This window comes from Eubalaena glacialis, chromosome 6 (genome assembly GCF_028564815.1).
Source record: "Eubalaena glacialis isolate mEubGla1 chromosome 6, mEubGla1.1.hap2.+ XY, whole genome shotgun sequence".
Lineage (NCBI taxonomy): Eukaryota > Metazoa > Chordata > Mammalia > Artiodactyla > Balaenidae > Eubalaena > Eubalaena glacialis.
The window spans coordinates 74,556,036-74,573,476 of record NC_083721.1 but is presented as its reverse complement, the minus strand read 5'-3'; the positions used below and the strand labels follow the sequence as shown (position 1 = coordinate 74,573,476).

General features: G+C 50.4%; 1 protein-coding gene across 1 annotated transcript in view; it reads right to left on the bottom strand.

The window, feature by feature from the left end:
• Positions 1-17,441, bottom strand: part of XXYLT1 (xyloside xylosyltransferase 1) — a 190,827-nt gene that overhangs the window by 155,668 nt on the left and 17,718 nt on the right. Inside the window, exon 2 of the mRNA XM_061194331.1 lies at positions 2,709-2,856. Coding sequence (XP_061050314.1) covers positions 2,709-2,856 — 148 coding nt within the window. The remainder of the gene's footprint in view (positions 1-2,708; positions 2,857-17,441) is intronic.

Sequence of the window (17,441 nt, the reverse complement as noted above, 5' to 3'; positions counted from 1 at the left end):
CAACTAGAGAAAGCCCGCGCGCAGCAACGAAGACCCAACACAGCCAAAAATAAAAACAAATAAATTAATTAATTTAGAAAAAAAAAGCACAAAACAACAGCAATTTCTATGATTGAAAACAATGAATACAAAAAAGGCAGCAATAAAGAGCCATGACACACTCAAGACAGCACTAATGGTGCTGGAAAACAAAGCATCTTTCTGAAAATTGCAGTAATTCCAAAAGATCCGCCTGGTAGGAGCTTTGCAACACTGCCAAGTGTTGTGCAGCAGCCAGACTGCTCGGTGGAAACACCCAAACTCCGAGGGGAACTCCAGGACTGCGCGTTTTATTTTATGATTATCAAACTTTAGTTAACTCCTAATAACGTGCTTCTTAGGAAGTGGACTTTGAGTGGATGTAAAAATGAACCTCTGGCAGTGAATCATTTGCCTAAAGAACCCAAGAAAAGAGTCCGTGTTTGGGTCGGCACATCTCACATAGCTCCTTCCCCACCTCCTGACGTCGGGCCCGTCAGAGCCCACAGATCACCTGGAGGGAAACCTATGATCTGATCTACTGCATGGACAGCAAAGCTCCAGGCAAAGCCTCTTCTCTGCAGACATGGCCCCGGGGGCAAGGCCAGGCTCCGGGGCAGGGCAGAGTCAGCAAGGCAGAGGGGCGGTGAGCTGGGTCCCTAACTCTTGTCATCTGCACTTACAGTTCACAGCCTGGTCCATGCCAGGGCTGTGAGGCAGAAGTATCTTCTCTGTCCTGACAACCCTCTCCCTCTGGGTGCCCCAAAGCAAAACCTGGCCAAGAGTTTAGCACATGATGGGCAGAGACCTACCAGCTGATGAGGAAGGGAGGGAAAAACAGGGAAAAGAAGGTCAGGCACGCCTCCTCCCAGATCTCCCAGTCCTTTGCCAGTTCTTCTGTCACAGAGCTTCATTCAAGGCCAATCGTGCATGCAAGACAACAGGACTGGGCAGGCCCCTAAGGCCCATCTAGTCAAGACATTTCAAAGTGCAAGTTTAACCACGAAAACTTTTGTCCGAATAGAATCCTGCTCCCAAGCCTGATCTACAGAGCGATGAAGAGGGACTGCTAGGAGTGAGGTGGGGATGGGAGAGCAGAGGCAGTTCTGCTCCCCAGAACTACAGAATCCCACAGGAGATTCCCGTAACCCTGGACTCTTCACTAGTTCAGCCTCCTCACTTCTAGGTGGGGAAACTGAGGCCTCAGCAAAGACACACAGGGGTTAGCGGGAGAGCTGGGACCAGCACCCACGTCTGTCTTCTCCCCTGGAATCCAGGAGAGGAGGAGCCACACCTTCCTCCAGTCTGAGATGCCCAAGGCACCTGCACAGGGCCTGCCCGGAGAGATCACACCTGCCCACCTGAGGGGAGAGAAATAACTGCTCGTCACTCAACTCTTCGGTCAGCTCTCATGTGTAACCTCCAGGGCTATGGCGGGGTGGGGGGGGGGACGACTTGGGGAGCTGACCGAGCTGCACCTGGTCTCCTCACAGAATCACAAATGCCAGCTCTCCTCCCCGTGCCCTTTAGGTGAGTCTGTCCCCTATCTCCTTCAGATCTGAGCTCACTGAAGCTCCCTGAGCTCTTGCCTTACAGCTAAGAGAACATTCAGAGGCCTCTGTGGTGCAGGAACTTGCCCTATGGAGACAAAGTCCCAGCCAAAACGGTGGGCTAGATCTTCCTGTGCTATGACAACCTGCCAACAGGAACCCAGCCTCATCCTCTGACTCCCGAGTTCCTGCTTCACCAGGAATTCAAACGGTGGTGCTCCCGACTCCTCTCCCACCCTGGGCTGCTGGGCTGGAGCAGTGGGCCTCCACCAAGCGGCCGGGCCATCCCCTCAGCTGTCGGGTCCCGCCTGGTCTGGGAACTGCAGAAAACTCAACTAGTCACAGTTTGGATAGCTGCTACCCCAAGACCCCAGAACTCCCCTCCTCACCCCTAAAATGCTCAGCTCATGGTTCACTGCAGCCAGAAACGGGGGCTGGGGGCAATACCCAGGGCTCCAGAATCAATCATGGACAATTCGGAGGAAATGAACCCAGAAGTCTGGAACACCCCATGAATAAGACCCCCACCCCCTTCAAGTCTTCTAGTCCAAGGATAACCTGCCAGCACTTCCACACAAGGCCAACCTACCACAGATCAGACAATCACATCTCTTCTGCCCTGGAGGGACTAGAGCCCAGAAAATACTTTAATCATGCATCAGGGTTTCAGAAAAAGTCCTACTAAGTCATAATTTGCACCTCTAGCATCTATAGATTTGATATTTTAAAGTCAGATAAGTACAGGTTCAAACCAGAAAAAGCACGATCACAGACTGGGACGGAGGGTTATCTAGTCCAACCTGCCATTTTACAGATAAGCAAAGTGAGTCCCAGAGGGGGCTGTGTGTAAGGAGCAGAATCCCCGAGCTGGAGCCCAGATGCCCCGATCCAGGGACTCCACACTGCACAACTCACACTGTGAACTTGTGAATGGACTCCAGGAGCTGTGCAGCCCAGGGCCCTGCCCTGGAGTCTCTGTGCAGGAAACTGTGCACATAGAGGGCTTGGCTGGCCCCCTTGCCCTCTCCCTCGTGTTGCAGTGAAGCTCTTCTCTCTGATACGGGACACCAGCAGTATTGGGGCCAGGAAAACAGATGCAAAGTCACACCCCAGGGGCTACTGCCCCGCAGCTCAGGTTACCTCTGGGCATGATCTGATGCATGGCCACTGAGAGGAAGAAGATAGAGTCGCTGTAGTAGGTCCCGGAGCCGGCACTGAAGTGCTTCTGCATGGCCTCCACGACGGGGAAGAGCTTGTCCGTCAGCACACCGACATCATGGAAGACAACCTGCAGGAGGGCACGGGAAAAGGTGGAAGTGAGTACCCTAGCCGGGCACCCGGCACACGCGCCGGCTGAGGAGGGGACAGACCTCTCCAGGGCCCACGAGCATAGGACTTGGAATCCCTAAGAGCTAACGAAACGGGGAGCAATGGGGAGTCCGCAGAGGCTGGCTGTGGGGAGGGGGATGCCAAGTGTGAGCGTGTGCAGGCAGGCACATGGGGGGTAGTGGAAGAGGGCTAGGAGCCAGGATGGGGAATGGGAGCAGCCCCTAGTCTGCTTCTGAACTTCAAACTCGGCCACCCTGGAGGAAGCTCTGTGCCTAGTGACTGGAAACCAGGTTAAAGCACGCTCCACTGCACGCAAGAGGCGCTCAATAAACGCACTCAGGCCACAGCCCACATGTTCCTCCTCCTCCTTCTTCAATCCTCACAGACATCTGCTGCTGACCTTCCACCTCCCTCTTCCCTGGTGGCTAACAGGACAGGACGAGCCTGCGAAACGGCCGTGAGCTGCTCGGCCACCACCACCCAGACTCCAGGGCCAAGAACCTGCCTGAACAGGGCGCCGACAGTGAAAGGAGGGGCCATGCGAGGCCCCGTGTGGCTAGCCTACACTCTCAGTGGCCCTGCCCGCAGGAGAAAAGACAGGTGTGGGTGGTGCCTGAGAAGTCCCCAAGCAGGTAGGCTCCATTTTGTCACTTGCCTCTGCCCTTTCCCTCGACTCTGCCCAGGCCAGCCCGCGGTGTCACCCACCCAGCCCACAGTCCCAGAGCCGTCAGTGGTCAGACGGTTGGAATAAGCACCTCTGAAGACCCTGCAGTGGCCAGCTGCCCCGTCTGCTTCTTCCTTCTTTAGGTTCTGCTTTTGGCCAGAAATCTGTTTTTGTCTTAACTCACTTAAGTGTTTGCTTTTTATCCTCAGATCCACTTAAATTTCTAAAACACTTAGAAAAGTGTTTTAGAAAAGTGTTTTAAAAACTTAAAAAAGGGGCTTCCCTGGTGGCGCAGTGGTTGAGAATCTGCCTGCCAATGCAGGGGACACGGGTTCGAGCCCTGGTCTGGGAAGATCCCACATGCCGCGGAGCAACTGGGCCCGTGAGCCACAACTACTGAGCCTGCGCGTCTGGAGCCTGTGCTCCGCAACAAGAGAGGCCACGACAGTGAGAGGCCGGCGCACCGCGATGAAGAGTGGCCCCCGCTCGCCGCAGCTGGAGAAAGCCCTCGCACAGAAACGAAGACCCAACACAGCCAAAAATAAATATAAATAAATAAATAAATAAATAAATAAAAATGCAATAAAATTAAAAGAAAAAAAAAACTTAGAAAAGAAATCTTTTATATTCTGTTAGTCCTTATCATTCCCTAGCTGGAACTCTTTAAATTTTTTATCTCTTCATAAAAGTCTTTTTACAACTTCTTGACATTTCTCTTCTAATGCACTATTTTCCTTCATCCTTTTACTGACTGCTTTTTTTCTTTCACTTTGACTTTTTCCTTTTTTGGGACCTCTCAGCCTGGGATGGGGACTCCAGACCAGTTCTGCTGTTTCTCAACACAGGTACCAAACTATGGCTTTGGCCTCGAACACCCCACACGCTTCGCTCACCTGACATCCTGGCTGCACAGGAATCACAAACCCCACAAGCTTTTCCACCTCCTGCCTTGCCCCCCTCCAAACCAGACTCTGTTGTGCCCCTTGAGTAATTTTCCAAACATACAAATTCATTTCTCTCTCTCCTTGGCTTCACAGCTTCATATGGCTCCTCAGTGCCCCGGGTTACAGTCCAAATGCCCCAGCAAGGCCCTGCGCTAGTGGCTCTGGCTACCCCTCGGCTCTCCCTCCCCTGGGGACTGAGCAGAACCGAACCAGGCAGTCCTTACCCTGCCCACCACACCTTGGTGTCCTTTGTCCTTACGTGTCTGCACGTGCTCTTCACACCATATGGAACTCATTTTCCCAGCCACCATCTGCCGGGTGAACTCCCATCCAGTCTTCCAGCCTTGCTCAGACACCCACTCTGGCCTCCCCATGGCCTCCCACAATTCATCATGCTGCCCTGCACGCCCTGTGTCATAGGGAGGAAGGCGCCATTTCCCTGTCCGTCTCCTCTGCAGGTCCTGTTTCCGCATCGGCAGGATGGGGCGCTCCTGGAGGCCAGGGGCTGGGACTGCTCTTTGCCCTGGGCCCAACCCCAGGCCGCCAGGACAGGCTCGCTGAACTAAATGAGCTGCATTTTGCACAAGTTACTAGACCTCTCGGAGACTCAATTTCTTCATGGATAACACAGTAATGATGACACTTCCCTCCCAGGTGGCTGTTAGGACCACCTGGGACAAGCAGATAAAACACCTAGCCCACAGTCTCTTCAATAAGTGGTGCTGGGAAAACTGGACAGCTACATGTAAAATAATGAAATCAGAACACTCCCTAACACCATATACAAAAATAAACTCAAAATGGATTAAAGACCTAAATGTAAGGCCAGACACTATAAAACTATAAAACTCTTAAAGGAAAACAAAGGCAGAACACTCTATGACATAAATCACAGCAAGATCCTTTTTGACCCACCTCCTAGAGAAATGGAAATAAAAACAAAAATAAACAAATGGGACCTAATGAAACTTAAAAGCTTTTGCACAGCAAAGGAAACCACAAACAAGATGAAAAGACAACCCTCAGAATGGTAGAAAATATTTGCAAACGAAGCAACTGACAAAGGATTAATCGCTAAAATTTACAAGCAGCTCATGCAGCTCAATATCAAAAATACAAACAACCCAATCAAAAAACGGGCAGAAGACCTAAATAGACATTTCTCCAAAGAAGATACACAGATTGCCAACACACACATGAAAGGATGCTCAACATCACTAATCATTAGAGAAATGCAAATCAAAACTACAGTGAGGTATCATCTCACACCAGTCAGAATGGCCATCATCAAAAACTCTACAAACAATAAATGCTGGAGAGGGTGTGGAGAAAAGGGAACCCTCTTGCACTGTTGGTGGGAATGTAAATTGATACAGCCACTATGGAGAACAGTATGGAGGTTCCTTAAAAAACTACAAATAGAACCACCATACAACCCAGCAATCCCACTACTGGGCATATACCCTGAGGAAACCATAATTCAAAAAGAGTCATGTACCACAATGTTCATTGTAGCTCTGTTTACAACAGCCAGGACATGGAAGCAACCTAAACGTCCATCGACAGATGAATGGATAAAGAAGATGTGGCACATATATACAATGGAATATTACTCAGCCATAAAAGGAAACGAATTTGAGTTATTTGTAGTGAGGTGGATGGACCTAGAGTCTGTCATACAGAGTGAAGTAAGTCAGAAAGAGAAAAACAAATACCATATGCTAATACATATATATGGAATCTAATAAAAAAAAAAAAGGTTCTGAAGAACCTTGGGGCAGGACAGGAATAAAGACGCAGACATAGAGAATGGACTTGACGACACATGGAGTGGGAAGGGTAAGCTGGGACGAAGACGGTGGCATGGACATATATACACTACCAAATGTAAAATGGATAGCTAGTGGGAAGCAGCCGCATAGCACAGGGAGATCAGCTCTGTGCTTTGTGACCACCTAGAGGGGTGGGATAGGGAGGGTGGGAGGGAGACGCAAGAGGGAGGGGATATGGGGATATATGTATACGTATAGCTGATTCATTTTGTTATACAGCAGAAACTAACACACCATTGTAAAGCAATTATACTCCAATAAAGATGTTTAAAAAAAAAATAAAAGGAGATAACCATAAAAAAAAAAACAAAAAAAAACCCCACCTAGCCCAGGGGTTGCCACGCTGCACTTATTCCTAAGTGTTAGCATCCTGTGCCCACCCTCACCCCCTCCTCGGTCCCCTGAATTCCCTCAGTTCACAGATCAGTCTTCACTCATGAGCCAGCTTTTCCCTCTGAGCCTCATTACACCTCCAACCACTGCTGGAAGCTGGAATTTGACAAGAAGCTGGAAGCTGACAAGAGGGCCTTCAGAAATGGAAGACTCTGTATTCATTAAAAAGGAAGAGAAATAATGGATATGTACAAACACACGCACACACATATATGCACGCATGTGCGCACACACACACACACACACACACACACACACACTGAGCAGAGCCTGCCACAGCTAAGCTACGAGGGAGAGAGAGAAGCGGCCAGCTTCCTCCCCTACCTGGGCCCCCATCTCACCCCAGAGCTTCACAGGAGACAATTACATCCCATCAGCATTAATAGATTTATGAGGACAAACTGTACTAGGTACGTTGTTCCAAACACTGTACGGTAGAGCCCGCTCCAATGAATATTTCAGATAATAGATCTACTTAAAGATAAATTAATATGTTCCATGGAATACACTTCCTGCAGCAAGAAGCAAACCACAGACACTGCAAGTGTGAATCAAAACACCCAGGCCTGCCAGTGTCTAAAACAGGTTTGCAAACTGTGGTCTCCTAAGGGCAGGGATGGAGTCTGGCACTCTCTGAAGCCCCCAGCCCAGCCACGGGCTGGTGCCTGGCAGGGGGAAGCAAAGCAAGAGTGATGGAAAGAGAGGAAAAAAAGGGGGGGGAGAGAACATGGCACCCATCCCTCTGTTCCTCCTCCTTTTCAAATCCCCCACTTCAGAGGCTGCAGGAAGAAGTACCACATAACCTAGAAACCTAGGACCACAAGGTGACACCCATATTGAAGGCAACTGACCAAAGAGAAGATCCAAGACAACGGTTTACACCAACTGAGTATACTTTTTTAGGGATGTAGATTTAAAAGCCAAATCATTACCTGTAAGTTTTATTAATAAATTCATACATATTTGAAATTAAAAATCCTATGCATTATTATTTCCACCCCCCACCCAGCTTACAAACTGATTTTTTTCAAACGCTTCACGTGCCTCCTCAACATGAATGCCTTCATCAATCCCAGAGTCAAGCTGAGTCATTCAGAGCAGTTTTCCAGAACACATCATCCTCAGCATCCATTCAAGATGTTTTGGATACAGCCCCCTATAAATGTTTTTGTGACCACTTTAAAAGGCTTGCTCGTATCAATATTCCACATTTATAATTATGAGATCAAAATCCCAGAAACAGTGGCTAAATCTGTGTTAAATTGCTTTGCCTCCTTTTACCTTTAATGAATGCTGTCAAGTAAATCCTAGAAGCGCCCGCATTCAATAATGACTGAAGCTGCTTCAGGCTAAGGTGGTCTCAAGCTGTACTTTGTTGTTCGAAATAAAGCATGTAGTTCAGAGAGTGCCGTGTAAAATAAGAGACTGGAAAGACTCATCTCTCTTGCGAAGGACAGTCTGGGGATGGGGGGAGAGGTGAAGCTTGCCTCACAACCACCACGCACAGCACCTTCTCAACACTTCCTACACGGGAGGCCAGAGCCCCCAGAACAGCAGAGTCTGGTGCCAGGCAGGGGCAGAGGTCTAGGCCCTTGTCTCGTTGGCACAGACAGGCCTAAAAAGCCAGACCACTGCTCCGCTGAACAGCCACTGGGGACATAAGCCATGCCAAGCCGCAGCTGAACGTGGTAGAGAAAACTCAAGTAGCACTTGGCGTGCCCACTGGGAATCAGGACACACCGAGTTCTTGGAGCCAAGGAGGGAGGCAGTGGGGCCGGCCCTGCACAGAGGGAGACGCCAGGCTTCCAGGAAACGCCAAGGTCTGCCTGAAGAGCAGCAGCTCCTCCAGCGGCAGGCACAGCGCCGCGGGGTGGCCACAGCGCCTCCCGCGCTCGGCTGCCCCTGGAGGAGCTACTGAACGGCAGAGTGCCAGCGCAGCGCTCGGGGAAGCCTGCTCAAATCGCGGGGGTCCACGCACTGCAGGAACAGCAAATAGGCGTCCGCTTCTCCCGAGGGTCTGCCGGGGCACTGGGCAGGAGGGCTGTGGTGCCCACGTCTGGACTCGGCAGGAAAGTGCCGATGGCAACGTCCTCCAGGGGGTTGGCAAAGTCGCCGCCCACAGGGCTATCACCCTGCTCTGTGGGCACCAGTTTTGGGTGGAATCACACCTGTGCTGGGCAGTCCAGTCGGGGCTGGAGCGGGCAGTTCTGGGTTCAGATGCGAACTCCACCACTTCATCACCTGGCAACCCTGGTCAAAATACCGAAACTACCTCATCTACAAAATGGGAGAGAATCATGGCGGTGGTCTCACAGGCTTTGGTGAGGAATGTAGGAGGAGCTCAATAAAGGAGAGTTGACACTATCACCCCCTTCCTTCCACTATAGCTAGAATGCCTTTCCCATGCAAGAATACCTAGATTTGATAAAAGAATACACTCTGTAATCAACAGCCCAAGATACGATATGGCAATAATCGGAGCTGCCTGGCTCTGCAGCACTCGGCCGGGGTGGGGTGTCAGGGTGGTTACCGAGTGGGCCCCACCACAGGCCAGTCAGCTCCCACAAGCACATTCCTCCTTTGTGTAATCTGAGTAATCAATTCCAACAAGAGCTGGAGGGGAAATGATTTCCTGGGAAAAAAAATTTGTTTTCTCATTGATGTGCACTATGAATGTGAAGGCATATTTTTACAATGGAAAGAAAAACCTGCTAACAGACTGGCAGTCTTTCCATCCTACAAACATGCCAAAGACATTTATTACACCTCAGGGCCTTTGTACCAGCTGTTCCCTCTGTTCAGAACGCTCTCCCCCAGAATCATCGCATGCCTCGGTCCTTCTAGCTCTTCTGGTGCTGGTTCAAATGTCACCCCCTGAGAGCTTCCCCAACCAAAATAGTAGCTACTCTCCCCACCCCCCCATCCCCCCAACACACAACCAGTCCTGGCTATTCAGTTATCAGATTTCTTTTCTCCAGAGCATGTATCACCACCTGACACGTTAATTTTTAAGTATTTAGTCATTTTTTGCTGTCTCTCCCCAGGCCCCAACCAGCCTACGAGGCACCATGAAGGGGGGACCTTGTCTTTCCTGCTCATCGCTATGCACCCAGCTCTTAGCAAAGTGCTTCATGCCCGGTAGAAGTTGAGCAACTGCTTGTTGTAGGAAGGAATGAGCAAATGGATGAGCAGAGATAAAGGCATCCAGAGAGGAGGGGTGACAATGACAACCTGCCCCAGGACGCAAAGCGGTGGCCCTGCAGGCCTGGAGAACTTGGAGGCTCCTTCCTAACCCCAGGATCTCTCCCGGGCCTGTCATGTGCTTCCCCACTTCCATCCTGGCTCTTCTCCCAAAGGAGAGGAGTTTCTTCCCCATGGGACTTATTCTAAACCATCAGGAACATGGGTCTTCTTTGCACCTTTAGCCTGCTGCTTAGAATGTCAGGCGGGCCTGGGCTGCAATGTCTCACTTTGTCAGAAGGAGAGCTGTTGCCCAATACATTTTGTACCCAACCTGCAAGCTGCTTCAGAATAATTATGCCCTAGCTTTTACTTTTACGTCAGAAGTGATATCAAAGGTATGTCCTTAAATGAATGAACGTCCTGGACAAAGGAGCTATAGAGAGATGACTGAAAGATGGGTAGAGCAACGGAGAGATATACTGATTGCTTTTTTTCAAATCACTAGCAAGTTCTAAAAACACTATCAGTTATCAGTGGCTGCATGTCGTCCCCCTCCAATAACTTTAGCTCCCTTTGAAAACAAAGATCTCCCAGGATAAGTGAAAAACACTGTAAATTTGTTAGTTTTAAACGAAAAAACTAAAAATTATCATTGATGAGCAGTTTTCATGGAAAAGAAAAATGTAAATCCACAGGTTGCCCCCCCTCCACGCCACCTGTCCTGTTGTTCATCTTCTGCAAGATGTCCTAGATGTAGTTCAATTGTGTCAGGCAGAACCACAAGCAGCTGAAGAGGAAAAAAGAAGCCAGCCCACCTAATTTCCGAAGTAATTTCTAACACCATTCTCATGACCCAGTTTACTAACAGCACAAAAGCTACCGTCCTTCCCGCTACCCTCACTACAGGGCGTCCTTGTCCAGTTCCTTCCCCGCCCCCATGTCCACCTCACACTTACTGCGCCATCAGCAGTGTCTGCATAACCAGGTGTACAGTTAATGTTCTGGGACCCCAAGATTCCCAACATTGTGGCAGAGATGGGCCGCGTTCCAGTTCTCCAAAACCTCGGTATGACCGAGGTAGGATAGGATGAGGAGGAAGCAGAACATAAGACGGGAAGGCCTGGCACCTGTAGAGAAGGCCCCCTGGACGGTGGGTGACTGACAGCAGAACAACCTCACCGTGGTGGGAGGGCTGTCCAGCAAGCCTGTGAGCTCCAGCCGTACTGCCAGGAGGGTGGTCTGGACCCGAGGTCCCGCATCTTCAGTGCACACAGGCCCTCGCTGGGGAGTCTGGTAAAAAGGCAGACTCCTGGGTCCTGACCCCAGACGTGGAGTCAGGGTCTGGGGTGAGGCTCAGGACTCTTCATTTAAAAGCCACCCCAAGCGATTCTACTGCAGGCAGCCCCTAGACGATTTGAGAAGGGGGGTGACACAGGGCCCCACTCGACTCAGTGCCAGTCGGCCTGCCTCAGGGAACTGGATGGGTTCAGCTCTGGATACACATGCAGCATGGCCCTGGGCAACCTCCAGAGTCTGTCCGAAGGAGAAGACCAAGGCTGCAAAAATGTGAGGAGCAGCTGAAGGACCTGTGGGTGTCTGCCCAGGGGCAAGGGTGGGGGGACGTATATAATCTCACACACGTGCCAAGTCCTTCTCTCCAGCCCCGCCCTCTATCCCCACTCATGTTTCCACCACGTTTCATTTTCTTGCCTGTAATGGAGTGAGGATAAATGGCAACGATTAACCCCAACCCCCTTTGAGACCTCAACTGTCTCTTGACTCAGGAGCCGTAACAAGGAATCAAGGAAGAGCAGGCCATCACGTCTGGAGGAGAGGAGGCCCCAGGCTCAGGAACTGGACCCGGTGCCCTCTGTGTGTCCAGTTGGCTGCACCAACTTTGCTTCCCCCTTTACCCAGAGCTCGTCCAACTCACCTCCAGTGGTGGGACAGTCTTGGGCAAGCAGATAAAGAGATGAAGACCTTGTTTGCACAGCAAGGTATAAACGTTATATATACAAAAACGAGCAAGAAAAAGGTTGGTCTGTCTTGCAGGTGCTCCACTCTTAGACCCTGAAACACCTGGGCCTTCCCAGTGGATTTCCAGGATGACCACCAGGAACTACGGCAAATCACTGGGACGGAGGGTGAGCAAGGATCCAAGAAAAAACAAACACGCCGAGAGGAGTAGAAGAGACAGAGCAATGGGCCCAGACGCCCCTCCAGGGCTGACTACAAATGAACGATAAGGCGACTCCAAAGGAAAAGTGGGGGCAAAAAAAAAAAGAAAAGGTGCGTGCTATCTTTCCAGGGTCTGCACGTGTCCGTGACCAGCTGACAAACAGTGCCATCGGACGGGCCACAAGCCCTTGCTGAGATTCGTGACATAGCTGTGGGGTTCCATGAGCATAAATCTATAATTTCTACAGCGCAGTCCATCCAACTCCCACAGCCCCACGGCCGTCCCCACCACCCGCTGTTCCGCCTCCCACTCCCAGGGCCGGTCTCTCAGCACTGAGCAGTCATTCTTAAATGCACCCAGTCGCCCCCTACCTTTTCCAGCACTCACTGAAGAATCTGTTTAGTGATCTCAAATAATCTGTACATAGTGGGTATAAACATTCCTTAATTCACTTCTTTTATAAATTATGAGGTTTGGATTGTTTAGATTTAATACTGAATTTTCCTGACAGTTGGAGCCAGTTTTCTACAGAATAATGTTTTCCACCCCAAAAGAAAAGAAAAGGTATGAAAGAGAAAGAAAGTAGGGAAGGGAGAAGAGATGGAAGGAGAGTGACCCTGCAGTAAAAGGACTTTATTGTGAAATCTTAGGGTAAGTGTCCCACCCCGCCCACCCACCAAGGAGTTGGGCTGTCAGGTCTTCTTCACCAGATTCCTTGATTTGTTCTTTTTCGTGTGGTCATCTCCCATGACCTATGACCTCCCAAAGAACGCTGCCATTGTACACAAGTGGCATCCAAAAGGATGCACGTAGCCAGCTTCCTGCTTCCACTGGGCAGGCAGGAAGGTGGCCTCAGCCAGGCCTCCCACACCCCCTCCTCGGTTCCACACTACCCCGCCTCCCTTCCTGGCTCTCTGGGATGGGGACACAGCGGGCGCCCAAGCAGGGGATCCGTGGCCCGCAGAGCACCCTGCTGAGCTCAGACTAGCCAGCCAGGACAGTGTCCATCGTTTTCTGAGGCTGCCTGCTCTCCTAGGTTTCCTGAAACCCCCTCGTCCCATGCTCCCCGAGATGTGGTACACACCTCTGGAGGGGTACGAAAGGGACTTCTACAGAGGCAAAGAGACCAACCACTTTAATGCTCATAGACTTATTTTGATATGTAAAACACTAGAAAAATTAATTTAAAAAACACTTTAGAACTATGATTTCACAGATATTACCTAAGGAGAGCCTAAGGAAAAAAAAAGTGAGTCAGTTTAAAATACATATTAAGCAGCTAACGCTGCAGGCAGTTCTAGAATACTGGCAAAAACAGTGAAGGAAACAATCAATGGCCCGACTCTGGGGACACTGCTCATGTCCATTACTTCCTTTTGAGGGTGAGATGATGTGTTTAAAATGCTGAGCGCAGCACGGGCAGCCAGGAGGCGTCCACAGGCTGAGTCCCTGCCTTCCCCAAGGTCACACATGCTGACGTCAGGACTGGATCTCCTGACGCCCCGTCTGCAGCCTGTCCACTAAGTCCCCGCCTTAACTTCAAGCTGAGACCGTCTCTCCCCCAGCCACATCCCATTCCCAGCGCTGCTCTGAGCCCTGCCACGCGAGGTACTGGCACCTGCTCATCGAGGGGCCACAAAGAAACAAAAGGAAACGAGGGTCAGGCAGCAATGTGGACAAGCAGGAGTCCATCCGACCCTCACTAATACCATGCCCTTCATGAAGAAGGTAGCCATGGCCCTCGGAGAGGTGGAGCCACCCACCCCAGGTGACCTGGTAGATGGCCGAGGCCCAGATTTGAGGCCAGGCCTTTCTGATTCCAGAATGTGAACAACCTCCGTGGCCTGCCCTCACGCCACTTTTCTTATTTTATCCCCTTGCCGAGGGGCAGAACCCCGCTGAGTGTGCACACTACAACCCCAGCTCTGTCAAAGAGCTACATGTCATTTACAGCCCTCTCGAGGCCACAAGCCCATGTCCGAATAAACTCTTCTCCTGGATGGGCCCAGCATCCCCCCACCTCTCCCCAGCCCCCCAGCTTCCACCTGCTCCCCTGGGCTAGGACACTGGCCCCCTAACGGTCTCCAATTCATTCTGTCCAGGGTGACCCTTCTCTGCTCAAAACCCAGAAGCGGCCCCTCCCATTACTCCAACAAAGCCACAACCCTCACTGGGACCGGCCTCTCCCGCTAAGCCTGCCCCCATCCTACCATGCCCTCCCGTGACTGCCACGGCTGTAGCCCACGGCCCCCCTGCTGCTCCTCAAACGTGCCAGGCACCTGCCACCCATCCTGCCACCCAAACGCTCTTCCTCAGTAGCTGTCTGGCCAGCACCCTCACTCCTCCAGGCCTCTGCTCCAATGCCACCTTCTCAGTGGCGGAGCCCCTGCCTATCCAACTAAAGATCGTGACGGTCCTGCACCCCTCATCCTGCTAACAGCCTAACTCACCTCGGAGGAACAGGTACAGTTTGCTCATCTGCTTCTCAAGGAACAACAAAAAGATGAAATGAACCCCAGCCCTTTGTGAGCCCTTACTACGCCGTGTCCCAGGCAGCAAAGCAGACAAGTATTATTGGCTCATTTACTCCTCTTCCTGCCAGAAGGTAAGCTCCACAAGGGCAGGGGTTTCAACTATTCCTCTGTTCACTGACACACCCAGTGTGTATCAGTGTTCTGGGACAGTGTGGGCACCTCTCAGGCACACAGTAAGTTCTGGTTCCGTGGAGGTTTCACACGGCAGCAATGCTGCAGGGGCTCACACGGGCCTTAGAAAGAAAGCAGCACCCCTCTGCCTCTGGCTTCCGTGAGGTCCCCGAGGGCCAGCAGTGACCCCTGCCTTCCCCTGTGTCAGCAATAATCTGCTTTGGCCTTCAGCCCTGGGATCTGAGGCCCTTCCCTCAAGCTGTATGAGAGCACAGACCGTTCTCCTGAAGGGACAGCCAGGTCACTGGTAAGCGCCAGGCCCCTGCTGCCCTGCAAAGCAGCCGCCCAGCCTCCACCCTGACCTGCCAGCTGCCCACAGCTCAGGCCCAGCAGCTGTGGCTAGGATAGTGGAGACCCCTCTGCTAGTTGCAAAAGCCAAAGTGGGTAAGCAACACGGGCAGAGCCAAGAGGCCATATGTACAAGTCACTGATTCGACCCCTCATGTCTCAGAGAGGGAAAGTGAGGGCCAGTGAGGGAGGCAGGGCTCTCCCCAGGTTACATGGCCAGTCCCTGGGAGAGCCAGCCCCAAAGCCAGGCCCTGCGCCTCCAAGACAAAGGCACTCCGCCTGCAGCTGGAGGCACCCTCCTCTACAGAGATTCGGGAAACCCTGGGGAAGACTGGGTCAAGTCTCCACACAACCAGAGAGCTTGCAGTGGCGCTAAGGAACACTCGAGTCTGCCCTCAAAACTTCCCTCCTTCCCTATTCTCAAAGCTGTCCTCAAGCTTCCACCTCCTGTCACAAAGGCAGCCGGACCCACACAGGAAAAGGGAGGCTACACCAAGTGCTTGGCAGAACTCGGAGTGGGCAGGGAGACCACTGCCCTGGAGAAGAGCTTGGCAGGATCTGGGAAAGATGCACCTGGACCAGGAAAAGCCCTTCCAGGTGTGGAGTCTGGAGAAACTCAAGCACATATGTGTATGCAGATGTGCACCCAGATGTTCACTGCAGCAATGATTGTGAAGACAAAAAAGTGGGGGCAACCAGAGGGAAAATGGATAAACTGACGTCTCCCCATAATGAAATCCTACATGGCAGTTAAAATGGCCAAACAAGACCTGCCTGTATCAACATGAATACATCTCAAAACCATAATGTCGAGTGAAAAAAGAAATAGCAAGAGGATAGAGAATGGGAGCATTTATATAGCTGTTTAAGATATACAAAGCAATATATATATTTTACATATATGTGTATATATGTGTGTGCATGAACACATACATATGTGGTAAAAGTATAAAAACAAATTCCACAAAGCATACCACCTCCTTGTGTGTGATAGTGAACACCGCTGAGGCAGCGGGGAGAAATAGGGGCGGGCTTTAGCTAGATTTATAATATTTTATTTCTTTAAAAAAAGAATCTAAGCAAACAGAGCAAACTGTTAGCCCCTATTTAACTTATATAGAAGGAAAATAGGTATCATATTGTTTCTCAATTTTTCTATATTTTGATACTTCATAATTTAATGTATAAGGATAAAATGTTAAAAAAAATTTTTGTTGAGTTACAATATTGTGTTAGTTTCAGGTAGACAGCAAAGTGATTCAGTTATATATATTTTTTTCAGATTATTTTCCATTGTAGGTTATTACAAGATATTGAATATAGTTCCCTGTGTTATACAGTAAATCCTTGTTGCTTAAGAGAAATTTTTTAAATAAAATACCACATAAGGGGCTTCCCTAGTGGTGCAGTGGTTGAGAATCTGCCTGCCAATGCAGGGGACACAGGTTCGAGCCCTGGTCTGGGAGGATCCCACATGCCGCGGAGCAACTGGGCCCGTGAGCCACAACTACTGAGCCTGTGCGTCTGGAGCCTGTGCTCCGCAACAAGAGAGGCCGCGATAGTGAGAGGCCCTCGCACCGCGATGAGGAGTGGCCCCCACTTGCCACAACTAGAGAAAGCCCTCGCACAGAAACGAAGACCCAACACAGCCATAAATAAAAAATAAAAATAAAAAAATACCACATAAGAGGAGAGAAAGCAAGGCTGTGCAATGTAAATTAGCTGGCAAACCCTTTATTACAGAAAGCCAAGAGAGTGAGCTTGAGGAGCATCACTGCTGGGTCCTGACTTTCTAATATTAATTTGTAGACACAGGACCATTTAGGATTGTAAAGTGCTCCTTGTAAGGAGTCAAGAAAGTGTTCCTGGGAACAATTCAAAAGAAGTAAAAATACAAAAACAAACAAACAAAAAAAAAAACCACAGAGATGTTCTCTGTGGTGTTATTTACAGTGTGAAAAATCAGGAACTTACAGAACTGCTTACAAAAGAAACAGGACAGTAACTTATACTATATCCACACAAACAAAAAGGGCAAGATGAGACAGAAAGATGGGAAGATGTTTACGAGATGCACCACCACGTGTGGGTCCCGTATTAAGTGAAATGAGCAGAAAACCCCTTCTCCGGCTACAAAAAAGGTACCCGACCAGTGGACAAGGCTCGAAGGGAACCTGGACAAATGAAGACGGTACATCCGATCTACGGTTTTATACTCTTGGTAGAAGCTGGGCACAAAAGGGCTGCTGTCACTGCGCCCGCCTGCCCACCTTTCTCTAAGCCCTTCCTCCTCACACCCCTCCCAAGGTCCAGGACTCTGATTCCTCAGAGCTGAAGACTCGTGGGGCAGCAAGAA